The 27,248-nt window shown below is 27.1% G+C and overlaps 2 protein-coding genes and 1 non-coding gene across 3 annotated transcripts; all 3 read right to left on the reverse strand.

The window, feature by feature from the left end:
• Positions 1 to 1,338: 1,338 nt before the first annotated feature.
• LOC123260363 lies at positions 1,339 to 14,922 on the reverse strand. Its single transcript, XM_044721413.1, has 10 exons — positions 14,796 to 14,922; positions 9,972 to 10,160; positions 7,649 to 7,891; positions 7,368 to 7,562; positions 5,040 to 5,267; positions 4,512 to 4,964; positions 3,039 to 3,369; positions 2,030 to 2,235; positions 1,740 to 1,943; positions 1,339 to 1,665 (listed from the first exon to the last, which is right to left on the reverse strand). Exons 1-10 carry the CDS (start codon positions 14,905 to 14,907, stop codon positions 1,430 to 1,432), a joined length of 2,397 nt encoding a protein of 798 aa, XP_044577348.1. The 5' UTR covers positions 14,908 to 14,922; the 3' UTR covers positions 1,339 to 1,429.
• LOC123262334 lies at positions 6,434 to 6,624 on the reverse strand. The gene has a single exon (XR_006508923.1). It is a non-coding gene; the product is annotated as a U2 spliceosomal RNA (small nuclear RNA).
• Positions 14,923 to 15,736: 814 nt separating the features above from the next.
• On the reverse strand, positions 15,737 to 20,460 carry LOC123260993 (nuclear receptor subfamily 2 group E member 1). Its single transcript, XM_044722415.1, has 6 exons — positions 20,233 to 20,460; positions 20,017 to 20,157; positions 19,259 to 19,354; positions 16,769 to 16,969; positions 16,102 to 16,407; positions 15,737 to 16,004 (listed from the first exon to the last, which is right to left on the reverse strand). Exons 1-6 carry the CDS (start codon positions 20,234 to 20,236, stop codon positions 15,772 to 15,774), a joined length of 981 nt encoding a protein of 326 aa, XP_044578350.1. The 5' UTR covers positions 20,237 to 20,460; the 3' UTR covers positions 15,737 to 15,771.
• Positions 20,461 to 27,248: the final 6,788 nt, after the last annotated feature.

The raw sequence follows: 27,248 nt of genomic DNA on the forward strand, positions 1-27,248 counted from the left end.
GAAAAAACACTTTTTTAGGTTTTCTTTCCTGCACGATATCTCTCGAATGAATCAACCGATTTTGACCGGATTAGCGGCGATCAACATGGTTTTTCAAGGTTAAGAGCTGATTAGTTTTTGGAGTTGATCGATAAAGCCATTCAAAAGTTATTCCAAAAAAAACACTTTTGAAAAAATTTTTTTTTACAGTTTTTTTTAGATTTCTCGAAACCTATCAGTCCAAATTATATCCAAAATCTAAGTTTGGACAAGCCCTTTCGAATGGCTCCAACCGCGATCGAATCGGTCAAGCCATTCAAAAGTTATGAGAGGTTTACATACTTACATACACACACACACACACACACACACACACACACACACACACACACACACACACACACACACACACACACACACACACACACACACACACATACATACATACATACAGACATAGTGACACCCTCGCGGGGATAGTCAGGGAAGCTTCCTGTGACCTTCAAACGTCGAGATCTGATGAAAACTTGATTTTTGTAAAACGGGGTAAAACCAATAACTTCCCGATTTTTGAAAATCTGAGATTTTCTTAGCGGGAAGTTAAAAATTTTTTCCGTATTAAATTAAAGCTATTTTAGTATCATAGCCATGCATACAAATAATATGATTTATTTATTATATCATTGCTCTTATTATAATTATTGTATTTCATCAATTATGATCGCATCATAATTACCATTGTTGTCATTATTTAGACTTTGCCATTATTTAATCTAAAAATTAGTTAATCAGTTTACAAAAATTATATAACGAACTTTAATATTGATATTTCATGTGATAACTTAGTAAAAATAATTCAAAGCAGATATTTAATAAATTACTCAATTACACAAGTTATGAGTAAATAATTGGAATTATCTATTTAAAGTAATACAATTATATGATGACAGTGAATCTTGTAGACATGCAATGATTTTATAGAATTCAAAATCAATAAATAAATCATTAGAAAGGAATAATTGAAAAAGATGTACGTATACATATTTTTATTTTCTAATTGTGTTTTGTTTTATTTTTAAATTATTATTTAATTTGTTTTTTTAATTGTTTTTAGAATTAATAATGTTTACTAGATTTATTCTTTACGTCGCTATACTAAACTCTGATAAAAAAAACATGGCGCGTAACCGAAATCGTGACGATTTTTTTTGCATTGCTAGAAAATTTCTCTCATACGTCGATAAAGAAGTTTCACTTAAAAAAAAAAAACTTTTTTTCCATTAAAATTTTTTTTTCGCATTAAAATTTTAATTAAAAATTTTATAAGTATAACAATATTTATTAATTTTTCTACAGATGCCAGAGGAAGTCATAATTCATGAGAATTTACTGTTAAAAAAAAAACTCAGTTATTTTGCAAAATATTAATTAATAATCAAATTTTCAAAATTTATCTTTCTTGATCATAATCATTTTCAACCGTAGTAGTTCCTTCGGTAATCGAAGTCTGTGGATTTTCTTCAGTAGCTGGTACTTGTTCCTTAATTTGACTCGGAGAAGTAGAAATCAAGCTTGGCTCTGGATTTTTAGCCGGTTGATTTCCTGAATTGGTTTTTTCTACCACCACAAAATTATTAGCGGTTGAATTTACCGGGTAGTCTGCGCATTTAAGTTTCTTTTTTTGTTCTAAATACAAAAATAAAAATCATTTAAATATTTTCTTTTTAAAAAAATTTTTAAATCTAGATTTATTTACGTACTTTGCAATTCATTGACAATCATTTCAAACTCATTATCCTGAAATAAGAACAAATTCGCGCGGTGGTCAGACCCAATTGTCGCGAGTGGTAGCAACAGTTTCAAGTGCTCTCTCAATCCGATAATGGTGATATGATGACCTATTGCTTTGAAGTGCATCAGAATGTCTACGTAGTGTGATCCGCGATCGAAATCAATCACAGCGACTAGAAGAAATTTTTTTATTTCATCACAAATTTTTCTACTTTTTTAGGAAAAAAATTTAATAAATTTTTTTAAAAACTTATTGTACTTATTGTTATTTTGCGTCCATTGTAAGTTGAAATATCCTTGTTGATTCGCTTAATATTAGCCACCACGGTTATATTTTTCAAGGTACTATTCTGCAAGTACTTCAACGCAGATACCAACAAACAATTGTTGGTCTGATTAAAAGATAGAAAAACAGGAGGATCAGTGATGTAACTCGTCATTCCTGTTCTCAATTGATTTGACGCCCTAACAAAAGTATAATAATTATTTTGAGTCTGTTATTTTTAAACCCAATCCTTTTCAATTTTTCAATTAATTAATTTTTTATTTTCTCAACTTAATTTTTTATTTTATTAAATTAATTTTTTATTTTATTAAATTAATTTTTTATTTTATTAAATTAATTTTTTATTTTATTAAATTAATTTTTTATTTTATTAAATTAATTTTTATTTTATTAAATTAATTTTTTATTTTATTAAATTAATTTTTTATTTTATTAAATTAATTTTTTATTTTATTAAATTAATTTTTTATTTTATTAAATTAATTTTTTATTTTATTAAATTAATTTTTTATTTTATTAAATTAATTTTTTATTTTATTAAATTAATTTTTTATTTTATTAAATTAATTTTTTACTTTCAAATATCCAAAAATTTTTCAAAAATTGACTTATCAAGACAATTATTTTTTAAAATTTTAATTTTTAATGTACTCTATAAAAAAAAAATCACAATAATTATTTAGAGATATTTTTGATATTTTTTTTTTAATTTTTGGAAAAAAACTTTTGACATTTCTTGTAAATTTTCTAATTTATGCAGAGGATTATTGTTTTGTTTTGTATATATTTTTTAATCTGGAATTTTTTTACAAAATACTACTCTAGAAACTTTTGAGCATGTATGAAGGACCTTAAAATTTGAGAGAAAAAGAAAAAAAATGACAATCATTGAAAAAAAAAATTTTTTTCTGGAAAAAATCAAATAAAAATGAAAAAGCTACTTAGAATAATTTTCTACTAGATTAAATATAAAAATTCATACGGAAAAGCCTTCAAAATATTCTGAGCAAACTTCAGAGCCGAAGATTTGATATTCTGCGCGGAATGGTCCATCAAAAGATAATAAGCCGAACTTCTTCGAATATCTTCACCAAGGGAGTGTATGATGCGCCGAGTGTAGTCAGATATATTAGAGCAAGTGGGAAACTCCATCAGATTTTCACCCGCGATCCATCCGTTGTTCAACGTACAGGTGATCGTGTTGACTCCATTTATCATCAAGTTTTTGGTGCACCTTAAGCTGCACTCCCGGCCATTTAATATGTTGATGCAGTTCCATGTTCCGTTGGAAATTGTCGGCGGAATATCACAAGCTGTTATAAAATAAATAATTTTCTATCATTTAATTTTAAGTTTTTAACATTGAGCCAATTAACTCTTGCACAGAAAGAAAGATTTCTTGACTGGAGAACAAAATTCTTGGCTCAAGTAAATTTTCGGTCGCCCGAAGGAAGACCAAAGTTGTCTTGGCCGAAGTAAAAATTTTTCTTGAAATTCTATTCTTGGTGGAAGTAATTTTTTCTTAATTCAAATTATCATTAATACTTGATACAATAAATTTTTATATTTGATCAAGATTTTTAGATACTTTAGGGAAGCAGCGCCACCTACTTCAGCTGAGAAAAAAATTTTCTCATCTTGAGAAAATTTTTCTCTTGAATATTTGATACCCATTTTAGATTATTTTAGCGCGCAATTATACATATTGAATGAAAAAAAAATGATTCAATATTATTTGATCTTCCCATTTGACATGTTAGTCAATAGAAATATTAATGAAAATTTACTATCAAGATATTTAATTTTTTGGAGCAAGAGAAAAATTTTCTCAAGACAAGAAAATTTACTTCTGTCAAGAACTCAATTTTTTGGAGCAAGAGAGAAATTTTCTCAAAACAAGAAAATTTTCTTGAATTAAATAAATTGTCTTGGATCAAGAAACATATTTCTTGAAGCAAGAGAATTGATTTGTTGGAATAAGTGAAATTTCTTGTGTCAAAAAAAAATTTGTTTTTCGCCCAAGTAAATAATTATGAAGAAAAATATTTTCTTGGCTCAAGTGAACCTTTCTTTCTGTGTGCAAAAAAATTTTTGATTATAAATTTTATATGAAATTCAAATTTTGGAATAAATATTTTTTTATAATTAATTAAATTCAAAATTTTGCTCACACAATAATTCAATTAGATACTGATATAGAGTCATCTATTTTTAACCAAATATTTTACCTTATTAATTTTATATCCAAAAAAATTACATAATCTGCTATTCGCGCTAAAAAATTTCATTAAATTCGGCTCACTGTTTTCTTCTTACATTCTTAAAGAAAATTATAATTATATTATGCCAAATTAAATCATTGAAAAAAAATTCATTTCTCAATTTGAATTTTCCAAAAAATTCATAATGACTCAAATTATTTTCGCATGAACAATTAATTCGCAAAAAAACTCACTGGTTTTGCAAACAAATGGTTGCTTGCTATCGCAATCCAGGCCATAGAAGTGCGCCTTCACATGATCGGCACGGTCTAAATTGAGACAAGTGGAGGAAGGTTGAGAAACAATTCCATCATCACCTTCGATGTTTGTCCAAGGAGGAAATCCACTTTCATCTTTATCTTTTGGAATTTTCTTGTGGCTGGAACTCCAGAACCACTCGTCGGTTTTCGGATTATAGTGACCTCCCAGCCAAACGTGGGATAGTTCACGAGGGTGGTCGCCCATCGCTTCAATTATCATGCTTACTGTGTTAATATTGTTCAACTGAGCTAGTACGCTTCCTGAAGAAATGCAGTGAGAAGCACTTTCGTTCCAGGTTTTCTCAAGTGGATATATTACGTATGTGTTATTGTCGTATGAAAACTTGATTGGGTCATCCCACCAGTCGTTTTCCTCATCGTCGGTATCTGGAATTCATTTTGGTAAAAAAAAAAAACAGGAATAGTTTCTTTGGTTAACAGTTAATTAAATAATATTATTACATTCTTCGCAAATAAAACTGCGCTTGTGATCGCAAGAAACTTCAAGAAACGTTGAATTTTTTTCCATGTGCCGGTCGAGAAGTAGACATCCGCTGTTCGCCTCAGGACGGCCGTATCTCCAGGGTGGGTATCCACTCTCGTCGGTTAGCGAGTTTAAAATTGAACCGGTTGATAACCAAATCCAATTACCGTCATTGAAATACGCTCCGATCCACACACTTTCGAAATCTATACAAAAATTTTTTAATGTAAATTTAATATGAATTTTTTATATTATTTTACTATAAATTAAAATAAAATAATAAAATTATTTTAATATAAATTAAAATAAAATAATAAAATTAATTAAATATAAATTTTTTATATTATTTTAATATAAATTTTTTAGTATAAATATTCTTATTTAGAAATTTTTTTATTGAATTCGAGAATATACGGCCAGATTTGCTCTAAAAATCTTGAACCAATAATTCTATTTTGAAGAGTTTGATCAATTTAATATAAGCAAAAAAAATATGTGTGTGTACCAGATAAGTACACAGGTAAGAAGTGAAACTTCTTTATGACATATAATTTTTTTACTACTTATTACAACTTCACAGAAATTGGCTAGATGAGGCTTAAGAAAAAAAAATTTTTTCCGGATTAAATTAAAGCTATTTTAGTATTATAGCCATGCATACAAATAATATGAGTAATTTATTTTATCATTGCTCTTATTATAATTATTGTATTTCATCAATTATCATCGCATTGTAATTACCATTGTTGCCATTATTTAATCTAAAAATTAGTTAATCAGTTTACAAAAAATATATAACGAACTTTAATATTGATATTTCATGTGATAACTTAGTAAAAATAATTCAAAGCAGATATTTAATAACTTACTCAATTACACAGGTTATGAGTAAATAATTGGAATTATTTATTTAAAGTAATACAATTATATGATGACAGTGAATCTTGTAGACATGCAATGATTTTATAGAATTCAAAATCAATAAATAAATCATTAGAAAGGAATAATTAAAAAAGATGTACGTATGCATATTTTTATTTTCTAATTGTGTTTTGTTTTATTTTTAAATTATTATTTAATTTGTTTTTTTTTAATTGTTTTTAGAATTAATTATGTTTACTAAATTTATTCTTTACGTCGCTATACCAAACTTTAATAAAAAAAAAACATGGCGCGTAACCGAAAATCGTGACGATTTTTTTTTAAATTGTTAAAAAATTTCTTTCATACGTCAATAAAGAAGTTTCACTTCAAAAATTTTCGAAATTTCTCATGGAAATAAACTTTTTGTCTCCTTTTAAATTTTATTTTATTTTAAAGACGATTTATGTTCAAATCATTTATGAACTAAGAAGGAATTGTGTTTAATACAAATTATCGAGCTGACTCCGGCGTCACTGCAATGCCGGGCAACTCACGACAGACTCGGAGCAAGCCCCTTAGTTCCGTCAATTTTCAAAAATCAGGTTAATATACTGGATTCTCAATGAGAATCGTACCAGATATTAAGCTGATAAGAACAGATACTACACTTTGATCTTAGCCATCAGGCCGAGAAGCGATACCTAATTTTAAAAATAAATAGAACTTATGCATTCTGAAATAACTGTCTTCAAACGGACAAAAAAATTTTATGTGCGGCACCTCACGGCAACTCTGAAAGTTCCGCTCATTGTCAAGCATACTCGACTACCTCTTCCCCTTCCCCTTCCCCCACTTCTGATGAAAGATTAGAATATACCATTCATTGCAATGCTTTCTGTTTTTCGTAAAAATATAACCACTTTCGGAACTAAGAGCGAGAGGCCATTTTTTCGGAAAAATTTCGAAAAAAATTTTTTTTTTTTCATGCCAAAAATGTTTGTTTTTTTGTGCACTGGCTTGTATACAAATAATCATATTATAATCTTTATTTTTTATGAAAATATTTAACTAAAAAAATTAATAAATTTAAAAAAAAAAATTTTTTTCGAGGGTCGGATGAAAAAATCCTCTTTTGAAAAAAAAAATTTTTCTTTCTTATACGAAAAATTTTTGTTTTTTTTTTTTGTGTACTAGCTTGTATACAAATAATCATATTATAATCTTCCTTTTTTATGAAAATATCTTACTAAAAAAATTAACAAATTAAAAAAAAAAAATTGTGTACTAGCTTGTAAATGAGTAATTATATCATAATATTTTTTCTGATAAATTATTCTAATAAAAAAATTAATAATTTGGAAAAAATAATTTTTTTGGGGATCAAAAGAACGAATTTCAATTTAAAACTAAAAAAAAAATTTTTATGAGTATTAATTCCTTACCTGGGCGAGTTTTCGTCATACTGTTAGAAAGAATATGAGTTACAATTAAATTTTTAATAACTGCCAATCTGGAACCTTGTGTTCTGCAATAAATCGCAGCCTCTTGCCACGTCACTTTTCCATGGTACAACGTAAACGTGTTTCTATTAATTTGTACCCATTTTGAAGGAATCGGACTGTTTATTTCGCTGTCCTCTAAAAATTCCAGAAGCTCCAATTATTACTTAATTGAAAAAGAATTATAAATAAAAATCATTAATACTCATAGAATAAGCGACAACTTTTTTGGCAAATGAACGGTCGTTGAAGCCGACAGTCAAGGTCGATAAAATTCGGATGCTGATGGTGTTGGCGGTCAATAGCAAGGCATTCTTTTGTGGGTCGAACGGGTTCTCGACTCCAGGGTGGGAAATTTTCTACATTAGATTCCGTCGGTAATACATTTTTCCACGGTCCCGCATCTCTGTCCATCCAGTACCATACGAAGTCTATTCTTTTGGCTCCCAGCCAAGTGTCTTCCATTTCTTTCAGTAGCAAAATTTTTTTAATAAATAAAAAATCATTTAGACAAATTAAGTAATTTTTTTAACTCTATTTTATTGTTTTTTCACTGATAAAAATAATTAACTTGATTTAAGAAATAAAATCTTGAACCAAAAATATCATTTTGAAGAATTTGATTATTTTTAATCAAGCAGAACAGTTTTTAAAGTAAAAAATTGTTTTTGACTCAAATTTTATTTCATTTAAGTCCTCCCATGAAAAAATATATATATATATATATATATATATATATATATATATATATATATATATATATATATATATATATATATATATATATATATATATAATATGGAATATGGTAACCGGGCTCTATATCCGCGGACAAAATATCCCCGACAAAATATCCTTGTCAAAATATCCTTAGACAAAATATCCTTAAGACAAAAAATCCTTAAGACAAAATATCCATGGATAAAAAATCCGTGGACAAAATATTCTTAAGTTCAATAATATTTTTAATTTAATAATCATACTTTTAATATTAAAATGTGTTAAGTTGACCCTCAATAATTTAAGGGTGTTTATCGAATAAACACACACAAAAACCATGTTAAAAGAGCGCAACACGATTACCCGCGTTTGTGTTGGTCTAATATCGAATAAACACACACAAAACCATGTTAAAGGGCGCAACATGATTATCCGCGTTTGTGTTGGTCTAATATCGAATAAACACACACAAAACCATGTTAAAAGGGCGCAACATAATTACCCGCGTTTAAAATAAAATTTGAAAAAATTTCTATCTAAAAAAAAAATTAATTTCAAATTAAAATAAAATTAATTAAAAAAACAAACTAATTAAAAAAAAATCAACTTTCATAAAAATTTCTATCTAGAAAAAATTAATTTTAAATTATATTTAATTATATTATATAATTAAATTATAATTATTCTTGATTATGATTCTGCTGATAAATTTAATTACTTGCGTCGAGTCGCGAAAATAATTTCTATTAATGTTGACAATTAGTGACTATCATTTAGATATTTATGAGTTTATATTTGATAAAAAAAATATTATATTTTTATTTAAAAGTACTAATGATTAATGGTATAATAAATAAAGAACTGTTGCAATTCGTAGTTTTCGTGTTTAAAATTGTCAGCATTAATGATTAAACGCTTAATATAATTAAAAATTGTGATAGTATTAAATAAGATTATAGTTTTCTAATTATAGTTACGAAAATTATTATATCAATGTTGACAATTAATAACAATATTATTTATATATTTCTGAGTTTACAACATGTTTATGAAACAATTTTATATTAATGATTTAAATGTATTAATGATTAATGATAATAATCTATAAATATTAATTTCAATAAACAACTGTTGCAATTCAGAGTATCCGCGTGTAAATTTATTTGTATTTGATATGTCAATTTTTTATATTTTGTCCACGGATTTTTATCCATGGATTTTTGTCCTAAGGATATTTTGTCTTAAGGATATTTTGTCTGAGGATATTTTGTCCAGGATATTTTGTCGGGGATATTTTGTCCGCGGATATACAGTCATAGAACCTAAAATATTTATAGTAAATACATTTTTAATAACTAACTTTTGGCCAATTTTTATATATATTTTATATATTTTAAATATATTTTAGATGTATTCAAGATATATCTTAAAATACATAGCTAAAAACATAAAAAAAATATATTTTAAATATATGAAATATATATATAAAAATCGGCCAAAAGTTAGTTATTAAAAATATACTTACTATACATAATTTATGTATATTTATTTATTTTTTATAGATTTTTTATGTATTTCAACATATATTTTTTTTTTCATGGTGGTCAAGAATTTATTTGTTTGAGACAAAATAAATTCTTCAAAATTATTTTCTGGGCTTGAGATTTTTTCTCTTGTCCAAGCGGTATTAATTTTGTTTTTTAATGTATTATTGAATTTTATTTGATGATAATTAATTTTTGAGTAAAATCTACCAAAAATTCAACATTTTTTTGTAGCGCTTGAGAGAATCAAGTTCATTTTTTTTATCAGTCTACTCTTTCAAACCTATGTTCGAATCTGCCAATAACCGCGCAACAGCAACAGCTTTTTCCATGGTGTCAAGTATAGCTAATCTCGAAAAATAACTCTTACAAATCATACGAGCTTCGTCCCAAGTAACTCGTTGGGAAAATAGTAAATATTGTACAATATTTTCTCTGTAATATTCAACAACTGGTTGTCGTTCTTCTTTACCTGAAATTGTACTTTTTTATGATTTTTCCAAATATTTAAATATTTTTTCAATATTCATACTTGTATAAATTTTTTCTTTTTATTTTTTACATATATATAGTCAAATACAAATACTCATTCAATTTAATCAAACAATACCTCTTAAAAAGAGGAAGGAAACTTCCTGAGAAGGCAATTTTGAAATAAATGAATAAAATAAATTTATAAAATTAAAAATGATATTTATTATCTAATTTTTGTATGTTGTTTTTTATAAGTTTTTTTATAAATTTTTTTGGATCTTATTTGAGAGTTTGAGTGATATTAGCTGTAAGATCATTAAAACTGGTGATGTCAATACTAGCAGATTTATCGGGCACCAGGCCCGTATATTACATGATACAAGATTTGCGCTCTTAAATGACTTTTATAATTTGTTTTAATTTGAACAAAATAATCTTGTTACTAATTATCAAATTCACAGATTTGGTAGAATCTGGTGCCAAGTTCCGTTCAAATCCGTTGTAAACGGAGCGCCAGACTACCGAGTGTGTTTACTGTAAGCAGAACGGTATTTCAAGGTTGCAAAATTTTATTTAATTCGACGGTACTTCTTGTTCCTAAATTTTATATTATAACAGTAATTCATACTTTATTTTACTGATATCAATTAATTATATTCAATTATAACCATTAATTTACTTGAAATTATTAAATTTTATCAGCACAAACTATAGCAAGCTCAAAATTTCGATCCTGACTTTTTCGATGTAAAAAGTGACATGCCACAGACTAAGTAATTCGAGAAAGCATGGTAATCCTCCAATAGATGGGAAACTACAGTTAAAAAAATAAATTTCACAGCTTGCATCTACACTCGCCAGGGTGCGTTGCAATTATTTTTACATAAACTGTAGCTTCAAGGGGATAGTTTGCTATAAAAATGCAGCCAACTTGAGATTTAAGTTATTACCAACTGCAAATTTTTATTATAATTACAAAAATACTGAAATCCGAACAAAAACAGTTTCACTGTAAAAAATCGCGCCAAGTCCACGTTCATAAGACTATTAAGAAAAAAAATTTTTTTTCTTTACAAAAGATATAAAATAGAAAAATTAAAAAATCCAAGCAACCGATATGATTTTGTATATCATTTACGGAAATCAAAAAATTTTGTTGTAAATTTAAAAATTAAGAAAAAATTTTGGAACATACTTGGTGTGCGTCATTGTGTATTTCAATTTTTTAAAGTCCTAGTAAATAGATTTTACGAATTTCATTAAAAGTAAAATATTTTGCAACCACGCACACTAAATACGTTCCAAAATTTTTTAATTTTTAAGATTACAACAAAATTTTTTTCAATTTGCGAAAATCATATACAATCATATCGGTTACTTGGATTTTTTAATTTTTCTATTTTATATCTTTTGTAAAGAAAAAAATTTTTTTCTCAATAGTCTTATGAACGTGGACTTGGCGCGATTTTTACAGTGAAACTGTTTTTGTTCGGTAATTATTTACACCTGGTACTGTCAAACTAACTTAGTGGCTGTATAACAGCATCACTTGGCAAAATATCAACTTAATAGTGTTAATTATGTGCAATTGCTACAACTTTTATAATTATTATTATTATTCTTATTATTATTAATATTATTATTTTTTCTTTTCAATTTTATCAATTACTATTATTTTTTGTTATAAACTTGGAAAAGTGATAAAGAGAAGAAATGCTGGCTTTGCGGCAAGGGACAAGATTTAATAGTGCACTGGTGGAAGGAATGCGAAGAGGTACAAAGAACAGCGCTTTCAATTGAAGAAATATTAAGTAGTGAAGGAAAAAAAGAAGCAGCTACTTGATTGAAAGAAATAGAGAAAAAAAAACGCGGCATACGAAAGAAAGCCAAGGAGAAAATGGAAGGATAACAAAGAAAAGAAGCAACTTTGCATTGTTTTAATTATGTGTGATAAAATAAAGATAGGCAGTGTAAATACCAGAAAGTTATAAAATATAAAATATAAAATAAGATAGAACCGTTAAAGTGCAAAAATGTATCATGAAAATATATAATTATATAGAGAAGTAACAGAAAGAATTCTACTCATTGTATTAAGTTAAAATAATCCGAACACAAACAGTTTCAGTGTAAAAAAAAATTGCGCCAAGTCCACGTTCATAAGACTATTAAGAAAAAAAAAATTTGTTTTTTTCTTTACAAAAATATATAAAATAAAAAAATTAAAAAATCCAAGTAACCGATATGATTGTTTATGATTTTCGAAATTAAAAAAAATTTTGTTACAAATTTAAAAATTAAAAAATAAGTTTGGAACGTATTTAGTGTGCGCGGTTGCAAAATTTAAAAAAATTGAAATACACAATGACGCACACCAAGTACGTTCCAAAATTTTTTTCTTAATTTTTAAATTTATAACAAAATTTTTTTTAATTTCCGAAAATCATAAACAATCATATCGGTTACTGGGATTTTTTAATTTTTTAATTTTATATATTTTTGTAAAGAAAAACAATTTTTTTTTTTTCTTAATAGTCTTATGAACGTGGACTTGGCGCGATTTTTTTACAGTGAAACTGTTTTTGTTCGGATTTTAGTATTTTTTGTAATTATAATAAAAATTTACAATTGGTACCAACTTAATTAAATCTCGCGTTGGTTGCATTTTTTATAGCAAACTATCCCCTTGAAACTACAGTTTATGTAAAAATAATTCCAGCGCACCCTGGCGGGTGTAGATGCAAGCTGTGAAATATCTATTTTTAACTGTAGTTTCCCATCTAATGAAGGATTACTATGCATTCTCGAATTATTTAGTCTGTGGCAGATCACTTTGCCCATCGAAAAAAAAGTCAGGATCGAAATTTTTGCGTTGCTATAGTTTGTGCTGATCCACAGATTCGGTAGAATCTGGCGCCAAGTTCCGTTCAAATCTGCTGTAAACGGAGCGCCAGACTACCGACTGTGTTTACTGTAAGCAGAACGGTATTTTGAGGTTGCAAAATTTTATTTAATTCTACGGTACTTTTTACCCAATTCGTTTATCATAACAGTGATTCATAATTTATTTCACCGTATTAATTAATTATATTCACTTATAACAATTTATTTACTTTAAATTATTAAATTTTATCATCACATACTATAGCTCGCTCAGAAATTTCGATCCAGACTTTTTTTTGATGGAGAAAGGTCAGCGCCACAGACTAGATAAAATAAAAATGTGTAGTAATCCTCCTATAGATATGCAACTACAGTTAAAAAAAGTAATTCACAGCTTACATTTACGGCCGCCAGGATGCACTGGAATTATATCTACATAAGCTGTAGCTTCAAGGGGATAGTTTGCAGTAAAAAATGCTGCCAACGCGAGATTTAAGTTGGTACCAATTGTAAATTTTCATTATAATTACAAAAAATACTAAAATCCGAACAAAAACCGTTTCACTGTAAAAAGATCGCGCCAAGTCCACCTTCATAAGACTATTAGGAAAAAAAAAATTTTTTTTTCTTTACAAAAAGATACAAAATAAAAAAATTAAAAAATCTAAGTAACCGATATGATTGTTTATGATTTTCGGAAATTAAAAAAAATCTTATTGTAAATTTAAAAATTAAAAAAAAAATTTTAGAACGTACGTGGTGTGCATCATTGTGCATTTCAATTTTTTTAAAGTCCTAATAAATAGATTTTACGAATTTCATTAAAAGTAAAATATTTTGCAACCACGCACACTAAATACGTTCTAAAATTTTTATTTAATTTTTAAATTTACAATAAGATTTTTTTTAATTTCCGAAAATCATAAACAATCATATCGGTTACTTAGATTTTTTTATTTTGTATCTTTTGTAAAGAAAAAATTTTTTTTTTTTCCCTAATAGTCTTATGAAGGTGGACTTGGCGCGATCTTTTACAGTGAAACTGTTTTGTTCGGATTGAATTTAATAATTTCAAGTAGATTAATTGTTATAAGTGAATATAATTAATTAATAACAGTCAAATAAAGTATGAATTACTGTTATAATATACAATTTAGGAAAAAAAAGTACCGTAGAATTAAATAAAATTTTGCAACCTCAAAATACCGTTCTGCTTACAGTAAACACAGTCGGTAGTCTGGCGCTCCGTTTACAGCAGATTTGAACGGAACTTAGCGCCAGATTCTACCGAATCTGTGGATTGAAATAAGTAAAATAAGTAAATGTAATTTAATAGAATTAAGTTTATGTAAGGTTATATGTACTCAGTCCTATTTCTAGGCCCTCAAGGCTGAAATAAATAATAATAATATAAAAAAAATTATTTTTTGTTATGGTTTGCAATTGCTAACACATCAATGGTCTACTCATTTAGCAATCTATCTATTAAATTTATAATCATTATTAATATTTATAATTAATATCTATAATATAGAATATTTATAATTAATACTAATATTAATATTCTATTAAATATGAAATCACTATGCTAGCTATTATCTTGTTACAAATCAAAAAATTTTTTCTTATATACTAACTGTTGTATTATTAACCCTGTTAATGGCCCCTAGGCTGTTGGGTTTGTTTATTTAATCAAAATAAAATAAAATAAGTTAAAAAATAAATTTTCAATTATGAAGAAAATACTTACAGTCATTTTCAAAATCTTGTTTCCATTCAAAATTTTTAGTAAGCGCCAATATACTATTATTAACAATTATAACAGTTAAAAATACTATAAATTTTTTACAGTTGCAGAACATGTTAAATATGCTGAACAAATTGAACTACAAAACTCAACTAGTTGATCCGCACTTACTAATTTTATGTTGATATCAAAGTCTGATAGCGTTGTTGTTTAACAATAGTTGATAAAAATTTTATCGGGGTTACAATACAGGAATATTTATTTAAAAATCAAACAATTTTTCATTGTAATTAGTATTTATTATTATTACTAACGAAATTGAGAAAAAAAGAATGCGATAAAATTAAAATAATTTAAAATTAGGGCTTATTTTATCATAATTAGATAATGAAAGACAATTTAGTATAATTTTTAATTGAAAGTGATTATTGACCTTAAATATAAAAAATTTATTAAGCATAGATCAATTTTTTAAGCATGCTAAATTAGAATAGGCTGAAATAATCGACCGGTAAATTTAAAAAAAAGAATTTATCGCAAAATGTTTAGAGATCTTTTTTAAAAAAGTATTTAATTCTTTTCAAAAATATCAATCTATTTTTTTTATCTTTGAGTCGTTAATTAGGAATAAAGTTTTTTAGAAAAGAAAAAAAATTTATTAAAATAATTTTTAAAGTGATTTTTATTTCATTTGATATTTAAATAATAATTAAAAATATACATTATTATGATAATAATAATTGTTTTAAATTTTACTTAAAAATATTTGAAGAAAATTATTTTAAATTTATTTTTTTACTTTATTTATAAAAATTTTGATTTAAATACTGAAATATAATAATAAAAAATAAAAAAAAATCACATTGGTTATTTAAAGTTCTAAAGTATGTAATAATATCGCAAAAAAAAAAAAAAAAACAGGAAAATTTTTAAGATTACTTTATTACAGTTATAGTTAATAATTAATAATTAAAATTTTTTATTGGATAGAAGCGATAACCTGCTCGAGTGAAACGTCGCCAATAATAGGTGTGAACAATGCCGCAGACAATTCTTTTGAACAGCAAGTGAATAAAATCGGTAGAACAAAAATAATTTCCGCTAACCTATTGTTGGAATTTAGCCGATTCTGCAAATGAGTGATTAACAATTGCAATGCTGAATTTTTTGCAATATTAATTATTTCGATCGCTTCAGGATTTTCAGTGAATTCTAAAAAAATAAAAATTTTTTTTCATTAAAATATATAAAAAATTCTATAAATTATAATATAAGGCAAGAAAAAAAAATAAATTTTTAAATTTATTACCTGAACAGAGAGTAAAAGTTTCCAGACACGATAATTCAATTTGATCGAGCTGTAACTTAGTAATAGTCGATCGCGCTGACGATAAGTATCTAATTATACTTTTATTGCCCGTAGAACTGGTAATTTCTAGCGTCGTAAAGTCTATCGGCCATGTTGATAAGTGAAGAATGAATAACGCTGACCAATTATTACGGAGGATTGTATTTTGTGACGTCGGATTTATTTTTGAAAAATATTTGTGTTTTCGAGCGTTACGAATTGATGACAGAAATATTTCTGCCACTATTTCGTACTGCAGTGTTTCCTCTGAATCATAAAATATTTTAATTTATTTATTTCCAATTATTGTTTTTATTTATATTAATGATTTAGTAATTTCAAAGTGTGTACACTGATAAAATTGACTTGACTCAAGAGCCAAACTCTTGAACCAGGAATACCATTTTGAAGAAAATGATTTTCTTGAGTCAAGAGAATAAATTCTTGAGCTAAGAAATTATTCTTGGTCTAAGAAATTTTTCTTGAGTCAAGAATTTATTCTCTTGACTCAAGAAAATCATTTTCTTCAAAATGGAATTCTTGGTTCAAGAATTTGGCTCTTGAGTCGAGTCAATTTTTTTATCAGTGTATAACTTCTTAATAATTTAAATTAGCTTCAATTTCTTACCAGATGTTACAATTTTGGTCGCCACAGGACTTAATATCATAGAATTCGATGCAAGAGCAGGTTCTTGGTGCTTATAGTCACTTATTCCGAAGGAAAAATTACTGTTTAAGCTAATGATGTTACTAACTGATTCTCTTTGTGTCCAAACAGATGGAATTCTATGTCTGACTTTTATCCGAGGTCCCCGTTCTTCTTGAACCGCTTAAAAAGATTGAAATTAAAAATCATTTAAAAAAATTAGGAAAACGGTTGACCCTAAAGGCCATCCCTGCAACTTCCCGCTAATTCCGTTAATACCTGGCCGCTTTTTTGAGCTCTTCGAGCTCAAAAGTACAATCTGTGTGTTGTTTTAAGCTCTCCGAGCTCAAAAAGATACCTTTTCTATGCTTTTGAGCTCTTTGAGCTCAAAAGTCTGATAGAAGTTTCATAGAACACTATTTTTTGAATGTTCATACCGCAATAACTTTTGAATGAATGAACCGATTTTTACGCGGTTGGCGGCATTCTACGCAGTTTTTTAAGCCTCATAAAGAATTTCTAAGTTTCAATTGGTCAAACTAGAAATTTCGGAGTAACTCTGAAAAAACACTTTTTTCGGTTTTTTTTCGTTCACGATATCTCTCGAACGAATCAACCGATTTTGACCGGATTGGCGGTGATCGACGTGGTTTTTAAGGTTGAGAGCTGATTAGTTTTTGGAATCGATCGGTTGAGCCGTTTAAAAGTTATCCCAAAAAAACCACTTCAGAAAAAATTTTTTTTCCTACTTTTTTTTAGATTTCTCCAAATTTCTCAAAATCTATCATTCAGAATAGGTTCAAATTAACAGGAAATCTAAGTTTGGCGAAGCCCTTTCGAATGCCACCAACCGCGATGAAATCGGTTCAACCGTTCAAAAGTTATAAGAGGTTTACATACTTACACACACACATACATACAGACATAGTGACACCCTCGCGGGAATAGTCAGGAAAGCTTCCTAGGACTTTAAAACGTCGAGATCTGATGAAAACTCGATTTTCGAAAAACGGGGTAAAACCAATAACTTCCCGATTTTTGAAAATTTTCAATTTTCTTAGCGGGAAGTTAAAAAAAAAAACTAAAATTCATTTAGTACAATAGAAATGGAAAAAAACATAAAAATAGGTCAAAAAATTTTCCTGTCTGTCATGTACGAAACTCTGAAAACATTGTAACTTGCGAAAAAATGCATTAATTGAGTTACATTTTTTTTTTATAAATTCTTTGAGAGAATTGTAGGTTACCGAATGCGAATGGCTAATTAATTCAGTGTCGTTAATGTAAAATTAATAAATTAAAACAAAAACCAAAAAACTGTATATAACTATACATATATATTGTGAACATTTATCCCACTAAAGGCGCTTGCGTTATTTTAGCTTTTTTATAAATTTTTTTTCAACGTCTTTATTTTATTAACCCTAGACTGGTCAACAAACGCGACCTAACGACTTTGGTCGAGTGATGAGGGATTTGCCGCAATGCTTTTAGAGCGTACAGTGTTGCCAGTTCATACACGTTTGACAGGCAGAGACTAGAGGTGTTTACGGCAACGCCGCGGACAAAAAACTACTTACGACTCTGGTCAAGCGATGAGGAAAGCCCCGCAAATTTTTTTTCAGCAATTTAACGTTTTCGAAGATGTTTGAAAAAATTATTAATATATTCTAAAATGTTCAAGGAACAAATTCAAATTTTTTTGAATAATTTTAGTAAATATTGAAGATGTAATGAACAAAATATAATTGAGCGCGGCGTCACGCTCATAGGGTGACCAGTCTAGGGTTAATATTTCATAATTAAATGAGCGTTATGAGTCGTGCACTTTTGGATTTTCCAAACTTTTTTTTTTCTTTTGGGTTTAATGTAGTATAGAATTACATAGAAAATTTTTTATGTATTATAATTTTTGAACTATAAAAATGAAAAAGTAAAAAGTAAAAATCGCTTTATCATTTATCTACAGAAAACAGTAACTATTTTATTTGCGTAACAGCGATTCTGACAGGTAAGTTTGTGGTCGGTTGTCAATTATAACTGTTGACACTTCTTTGTCGTATGATCAAGCACGTGTCTGTCGTCGCACGGCCACTTGTTTGCTCAAGTCCAAGTCCAACACTCTAACGTCAAAATCTCACTACCTTATTTTTTTTTATATCTGTTATCTAATGAATTAATAATATTTTTAATTATAGTTTATAATTATAAGTGAGGCTAGGATTTTTGCCTTAATTTCAAAGTAACAATTAATAATTATTAGTTTCTAATTTTTGCAATTGAGGCGGAAATATTTTTCGTATAATAAAAGTTGTTCAAAATTTAATTTTATAAAAAAAAAATATCTCTTATAATTTTTTCTTAAAAATTTTTGTAAGTAGAGAAAATTTGAATCATTTATTATGAATCTTAATTAAGAAATTACGGTGAAAATATTGAACCTAGTTATAAGTTGTAGTTTTAAAAATTTACCTGTTATATTCATTTCTACGGCGAAACATTTTTTTAGCCGGCAATGCGGACACCAATTTCTTCTAGCTTTGTCTATCGAACAATTTCCATTGCCAGCTTAATTTAAAAAAAAAATTTTTTTTTCATTAAGAATTCTTTTTTTAAGAAAATTTTCACTTGGAAGTTAAAAAAAAATTCACTACCATAATTCAATTATTAAAAGTCAACATACAAAATAATATTGAGACCAAAATAGCCATAAAAATAAAAACTGAAGAACAATCCTCACAATTTTAATTTTCTTCAAAATAATTATTGCACATATATGTTGTAATATTAATTAATATTATATTATTTATTTATTCAATTTTTATGTCAAGGCAAAATAGCCGAGTGACAATAATATACATAATTTTTATAATAAAGTACACGTATAACAATATTAAATATAGAAGACCAAAATCATCATATTTTAAGGAAGTTAATAATTTTGAATGATTAAATAATATAGTTGCAAAATTCAATAGTACTGTACTATTTATGAGAATAAGAACAATAATAGGATCAAAGAGCAATATTTAAAAGCTAATTTTTCAATAGTAACATGTTATAATACTGAGTAATTTAGAATGCAAATTTTTGATTCTAAATTTTTAAATGGCCTGTTTGACATTTATAGTACATTGTCTCGTTCTAGTTTCACAAAAAATTCAAAAGCTTTATTTTTGAAGGAGTCTAATCTTTTATTTTATTACAATAAAATAAAAAATCAAAATTACCTATACAAGTATAGATGACTCCGCGTCGAACAGACCTTTTGAAAAAACATGAACAACCATCACAACAATAAACACCGTAATGTTTTCCGTAGGAACGATCACCACAAACTTTGCACGCCACTGGGCTCGGTAAAGTGCGTCCTACGCAATTCAAATTATTCATAAAGATATCAATAAAAAAAATAATATCAATTATCAATTGTGCTGTTCTCTTACCCATGATTTAACTATACCAGGAGTAAATCTCTGACACTGTTACCTGATCGGAATGTGAATAAATGTCGACATATTCCTATGACCAGTTAGGTTGTGATTCCACTTAGGGGTAGGTAAGTGGATGTGAAAAGGGGTTGGGTGGGAGTAGTCAAACAAATCGCTCCGATGTTCTCCACCCAGTGAAATAATATTTACATAAATAATTCTTAGTTTCATTGTCGGTGCCGATAAATTTTATTTTTTATTACAATTACACTATCGTTTTTTTTTCTTTTTCCAAAATTTTACAACCGAGTGCAGCCTAATTAGAACCTCAATTATTTTTTTTTCACAATTAAAAACAGACAATTTGTTAAAACAGACTATTGCCTTGTCAATGAAATTTAACGCCTCAAATAATGAGACGATCATTTAGAAGTTTTACCATGAGGAAAGGCTGTATGCAATTAGTTAATTACATTAATCTCTTACTTAAGCGTTTTAATATAAGAAATCTATTATTTAAATAAAACGAATAAATCGCCAAAGAAACGATAAATAATTTAAATTTATGAATATAAATTTTCTACTAAATATATGCATTCTAAAAGAAAAATGTATTTAAAATTTATCTTTCAACCTTCATCTCGTGATGTATTTTTATCGATTATTGTACTAAATAAAAAAAAATGCATAGAATTTTAATTTGAATATTAAAAGGTCGTTCGAAAAAATCTGAACGATTTTTTGTCGTTCCCATAATTTATGGGAACAGTTCCTATAATTGCCTGGGAACTGTTCCCATAAAATTATGGGAATAGTTCTTATATTTTTCTTTCCGTGTAGATAGATAATTTAATTAAAATCAACTGGCCAGATGAAAAAACATATTTATATTAGAGATTACATTAATAAAATGTCTTTGAAACTTTACATAAATTTTAATTTTAATATTACTGTTTATATGTAATATATCGAAGGTCTAATTAGCAATTTGTCTAACTCCTTATTTTTTTAGATGGTAATTTTTTAACATTTTGATACAGAAATAGTCCGATTATAAATTATTTAGATGATCTAAACCAAAATATTATACCTCTATTAGATATTAATGATTAAATGGTTTTTTAAAGTGATATTAAATTTTGAATCAATTGTTTTTTCGTATAAATTCTCGGAAGATTCTCTAAACTAGAGTTCGACAATTTGCTAATTAGAACGTTGATATGTTCATATAATTAAGAAATGTTTATTATAAAATTAGATTTTAGGGTTTAATTCTTTGGTACGAATGTTATTTAGTGATAATAAATTTTTTTAATCTGTTTTATGTCGTTGTGTACTTCAATTTTTTTTAAAAGTCCTAGCAGATAGATTTTAGGAATTTCATAAAAAGTGAAATTTTTCGTAACCACGCACACTAAATACATTCCAAAATTGTTTCTTTTAATTTTTAAATTTACAACAAAATTTTTTTTAATTTCCGAAAATCATATACAACCATATCGGTTACTTAGATTTTTTAATTTTTTATTTCATATCTTTTTGTAAAGAAATAAAATTTTTTTTTCTTAATAGTCTTATGAACGTGGACTTGGCGTGATTTTTTTACAGTGAAACTGTTTTTGTTCGGATACTCATTCCAAAAATTATAATTATCAATTTTCGAAGCTGAATTTTGAAGGGTTTGAATACTGAATTATTAATGATTATGCCATATCAAAGCAAATTTTTAAGGTAGTTGGGAAAGAACGGATAGGGGAAAGGGGGGGACCTACTCAGTGGGAATTTTTCCGTAATTGAAAAGTAATCAGACAGCCCAGACTGGGAATCGAACCCAGATCTCTCGGTTACGCGCCAAGGGCTCTACCAGTTAAGCTATCCGAGACAAGTACTGACTACTTTATTCAGTCACGTATATATAATTATGAAATAATAATGAAAAAAAAATAAAGAATACCAAAATCTGAATTAAAACTAAAAATTTTAAATTATAAACATAATACGTTAAATTTAATATTAATATAAATCTGCGTAAGAAAAATTTTTTGTCTTGTAAAAAATGTTGTAATAAGAAATAAAATTGTTTAAAATTTTCACCAAATTAATTTCTTGTCCCAACAATACTAATTTAAAAAAAAATTTTTTTTTCTCTCAGTAATGATGATTTTTTCTTACAGTTAAATTTTGTATTATAAAAAAAGGTCTATACAAAAAAATTTTTATTGATTATAAATTTTATATGAAAACTTGATTGGTAAATAAATTATTTTTAAAGAACGAAATTTTCCAGTAAGACGAAACTATATTACTTATTATATAAATATATTAAAAACATCTTTTTATAGACTTCCGTTCTATAAATTGAGGGTTATTACCTTCGATATCTTCAAAAGTTCCAAACATAAAACTTTTTATGATAACATCATATCGATATACATAATAATTTCCGGCTACCTAAAAACACTTCGTCAGTTTCGATTTGGTTTAACAACACTTGCTACATCAAAGTAATATTTTCAATTTCATTTTTCTTAAATATTTTTATGCAAAATGTGGAAAATTCTAATACAGTTTCTACTGCTACACATGATTGGCACAAATGGCTGCTGGTCCGCATGTAAGACTTACAATTTCAAGCCTCACTCAACTCGCGCTGAATTTTTGAAGCTCCTGCCAGATGACAGGAACATGAGCGACATTGCGCTGATCGGAACACAATCATCTGCAATCGAAAGTCATCAAAATTTGAACATCAATGATCAACTGGAATTCGGTGTAAGAGTTTTTGACATCACTGTTAGGGTATATTCCGACGAATTAGCAGTTCAAGATGGTATGCGCTTTGCTAATAAAATGTTTGGCGACATTTTGAATACTTTTATCCAATTTCTTACTGATCATCCCGAAGAATTCCTGATTGTCTTGATGAATGAGGCTCACATAATGCCATATAACTCTTCCAAAAGTGTCTGTGAGATACTGAAGAATTATCTAAAGCCAAATATGCTCGAAAATTGGTCACTGATTGCCAAAATTAAAGATTATCGTGGAAAAATTCTGTTTGCGACGATCAACGATTGGTCCTTTCAAAATTGTGTTGTCAACTTAAATTCACGCTGTCGAGTATCATCAGACTTTAAGGTATTACATAAGAATTATGCGCTAGAAGACATGAAAGCTATTGAATTCACGAGACTACAAGACGCCAGTTTTTTTGAAAACCGTAAATGCTTTGTAAATATTATTGCTATAAAAGAAAGTAGAGGATCAGTTATATATAGGGTCGCGGTAAAAGGATCGGGTAGCTTATATTGTTCAATACCGATGAACGTACGAGTCGCTAATACGTTTGTGAATCCTCATCGGGCGCTGATCATCCTTTTGACAGACTTTCCAACTCAGGAGATGATCGACCATATTATTGACAGTAATCATTATAATTACTCTAAAAAAGGCTGGGATGTTGGAACTCATTATGATCCAATATCAGATGTAGCTAATTTTATGTCAAAATTACAATAATATTAGAAGTTTATGTAAACTTTTTAGTTTGTAAAAGAAATGTAGACCATAGTATAGTGAATTGTACTTTGGATGTAATAATAAACCAATTTTCCTAGAAATTTATTTTTTTATAAATTGTTATGCGTTAAAAATTCTTAAAAGTTTTCAGAGTTCTACACGGAAAAAAGTAAACTGTAAAATTTACTCGGATTCCGATTAATTTTTAAAGTTTCAAACAGTACAACGGACATCGGGGTGGCAAAAATATAAATATTACAGAACTTAATGTAGAAAGTGTAAAAGCCACAATTTGTAATTTAATATCGAAAAGAAGTGATTAATAGCTGTCACTATAGTAAATAACGACTCTCTCATCTTAAAAAATTACAGTTTCAAACAGTAAAAATTGCCGTTTCAATATATAGTCCATACTATGAGGAGAAGGGGGAACTCAGATGAGGAGAAGGGGGTCTTACACTGGGAGAATTTAACATTTGAAACAGTAAAAATTCTACTCTTTAAATATATATTTTACCAATCCAAGAAAGTCCAAATTATAGTTTAATTTTTAGCGTTGCGTTTAAAATTTATCATTTTACTTTGAAAATATTGACGTTGCTTGTATTAGAAATTTAGCAACTGTATTTTATACTTTTTACATATAATGCGATATTTTTTTAGGTACGAAATGATAAATATCAAAGTCAAAATTATTAATTATTATACTTTAACATTTTCGACATTCACATAGTGAATATTACTGTTTGAAATAGTATTTTCTTCCATGTAAAGAATAAATTGTAGCATTTAAATGATAGTTATTACATAGTGATTATTAAAATCACGATTTTACTGTTTGAAATGGTAATTTTTAGCAGTTGATCATTACTTATTATAAATCGACTATTATTTATTACACTTTACTTTTTTCCGTGTACAGAACTCAATGTAGAAAGTGTAAAAGCCACAATTTGTAATTTAATATCGAAAATAAGTGATTAATAGCTGTCACTATAGTAAATAACGACTCTCTCATCTCAAAAAATTACAGTTTCAAACAGTAAAAATTGCCGTTTCAATATATAGTCCGTACTATGAGGAGAAGAGGGAACTCAGATGAGGAGAAGGAGTTCTCACACTGGGAGAATTTAACATTTGAAACAGTAAAAATTCTACTCTTTAAATATATATTTTACCAGTCCAAGAAAGTTAATAATTACAGTTTGATTTTTAGCGTTGCTTTAAAATTTACCATTTTACTTTGTAAATATTGACGTTGCTTGTATTAGAAATTTAGCAACTGTATTCTATACTTTTTACATATAATGCGATTATTTTTTAGGTACGAAATGATAAATATCAAAGTCAAAATTATTAATTATTATACTTCAAAATTTTCAACATTCACATAGCGAATATTACTTTTTGAAATAGTATTTTCTTCCATGTAAAGAATAAATTGTAGCATTTAAATGATAGTTATTACATAGTGATTATTAAAATCACGATTTTACTGTTTGAAATGGTAATTTTTAGCAGTTGATCATTACTTATTATAAATCGACTATTATTTATTACACTTTACTTTTTTCCGTGTACAGAACTCAATGTAGAAAGTGTAAAAGCCACAATTTGTAATTTAATATCGAAAATAAGTGATTAATAGCTGTCACTATAGTAAATAACGACTCTCTCATCTCAAAAAATTACAGTTTCAAACAGTAAAAATTGCCGTTTCAATATATAGTCCGTACTATGAGGAGAAGAGGGAACTCAGATGAGGAGAAGGAGTTCTCACACTGGGAGAATTTAACATTTGAAACAGTAAAAATTCTACTCTTTAAATATATATTTTACCAGTCCAAGAAAGTTAATAATTACAGTTTGATTTTTAGCGTTGCTTTAAAATTTACCATTTTACTTTGTAAATATTGACGTTGCTTGTATTAGAAATTTAGCAACTGTATTCTATACTTTTTACATATAATGCGATTATTTTTTAGGTACGAAATGATAAATATCAAAGTCAAAATTATTAATTATTATACTTCAAAATTTTCAACATTCACATAGCGAATATTACTTTTTGAAATAGTATTTTCTTCCATGTAAAGAATAAATTGTAGCATTTAAATGATAGTTATTACATAGTGATTATTAAAATCACGATTTTACTGTTTGAAATGGTAATTTTTAGCAGTTAATCATTACTTATTATTAATTGACTGTTATTTATTACAGTTTACTTCTTTCCGTGTATTTTGCTTTAAAATTTTAGTTATGAATTTCCTAATTTTGAATTTTTTTTCTCTTCATTGTACTTATGAAAATCTCCAACAGATGGCGCATGGTCGCTAAATTGTCTCACTAGAAGAAGAAGGAGAGTCAAGTTTGAGTTGTTAAGTTCTAAAGTAAAAATCTCTTTGTGACTTTATTAAGAAACTTATCTGGCATTAATTTGTAGTCCAATCAATTACTAAACCAATTTTCATGTAATTCATCTTGATTGAAGTATAAATAATTGAAAACATATAAAATTGAAAATAAAATATTTTTGAAGTGAAACTTCTTTATCGACGTATGAGAGAAATTTTATGGCAATGTGAAAAAAAATCGTCACGATACGTATACGTACATCTTTTTTAATTATTCGTTTCTAATGATTGATTTATTGATTTTGAATTCTATAAAATCATTGCATGTCTACAAGATTCACTGTCATCATATAATTGTATTACTTTAAATAGATAACTCCAATTATTTACTCATAACTTGTGTAATTGAGTAAGTTATTAAATATCTGCTTTGAATTATTTTTACTAAGTTATCACATAAAATATCAATATTAAAGTTCGTTATGTAATTTTTGTAAACTGATTAACTACTTTTTAGATTAAATAATGGCAGAGTATAAATAATGACAACAATGGTAATTACGATGTGATCATAATTTATGAAATACAATAATTATAATAAGAGTAATGATAATATGAATTACTCATATTATTTGTATGCATGTCTATAATACTAAAATAGTTTTAATTTAATCCGGAAAAATTTTTTTTTCTTAAGCCTCATCTACCCAATTTCTGTGAAGTTGTAAATAGTAGAAAAATTATAAGTCATAAAGAAGTTTCACTTCTTACCCGTGTACTCAGATACACACACACATATTTTTTTTTATTCGCATAAGTAGCTGGATAAGCGAATATGTGACCAAATCGATCCCTATAAGGCCAAATCAGAGGAATTTTTTACAGGTAAATAATTTTGTCGTTAAAAAAAAATATTCTGCACTGCTCTTTATCATTTTTAAAACAATAAATGGCCTAAAAGTGAATCTGTTATCGTAAAAAAAGTTATTAATAAATAAGCCATTGAAGAAAAAATTGTCTATTGGTTAAAAGTCAATAAAAACTTAATAGCACTCTGAAAGAATTAAGCGCTATTTTTTGGTAACTGTTCATAATTCGTGATTCATGTGATTAAATTCTCAATTGTCAGTTAAAGTTAGCCACTCGATACAGATT

The sequence above is a fragment of the Cotesia glomerata genome, linkage group LG3, assembly GCF_020080835.1.
Source record: "Cotesia glomerata isolate CgM1 linkage group LG3, MPM_Cglom_v2.3, whole genome shotgun sequence".
Taxonomy (NCBI): Eukaryota; Metazoa; Arthropoda; class Insecta; order Hymenoptera; family Braconidae; genus Cotesia; species Cotesia glomerata.

Coding starts and splice junctions, on each gene's coding strand:
- LOC123260363 (XM_044721413.1), bottom strand. CDS start 14,907: ATGTTCTGCAACTGTAAAAAATTTATAGTATTTTTAACTGTTATAATT. Junction 7,892..9,971: donor ATTGGCAGATTCGAACATAG/GTTTGAAAGAGT, acceptor TGCTACTGAAAG/AAATGGAAGACACTTGGCTG. Junction 7,563..7,648: donor ACCGTTCATTTGCCAAAAAA/GTTGTCGCTTAT, acceptor TGGAATTTTTAG/AGGACAGCGAAATAAACAGT.
- LOC123260993 (XM_044722415.1), bottom strand. Junction 19,355..20,016: donor AGTCATCTATACTTGTATAG/GTAATTTTGATT, acceptor TTTTAAATTAAG/CTGGCAATGGAAATTGTTCG. Junction 16,005..16,101: donor AACTTTTACTCTCTGTTCAG/GTAATAAATTTA, acceptor TTATTTTTTTAG/AATTCACTGAAAATCCTGAA.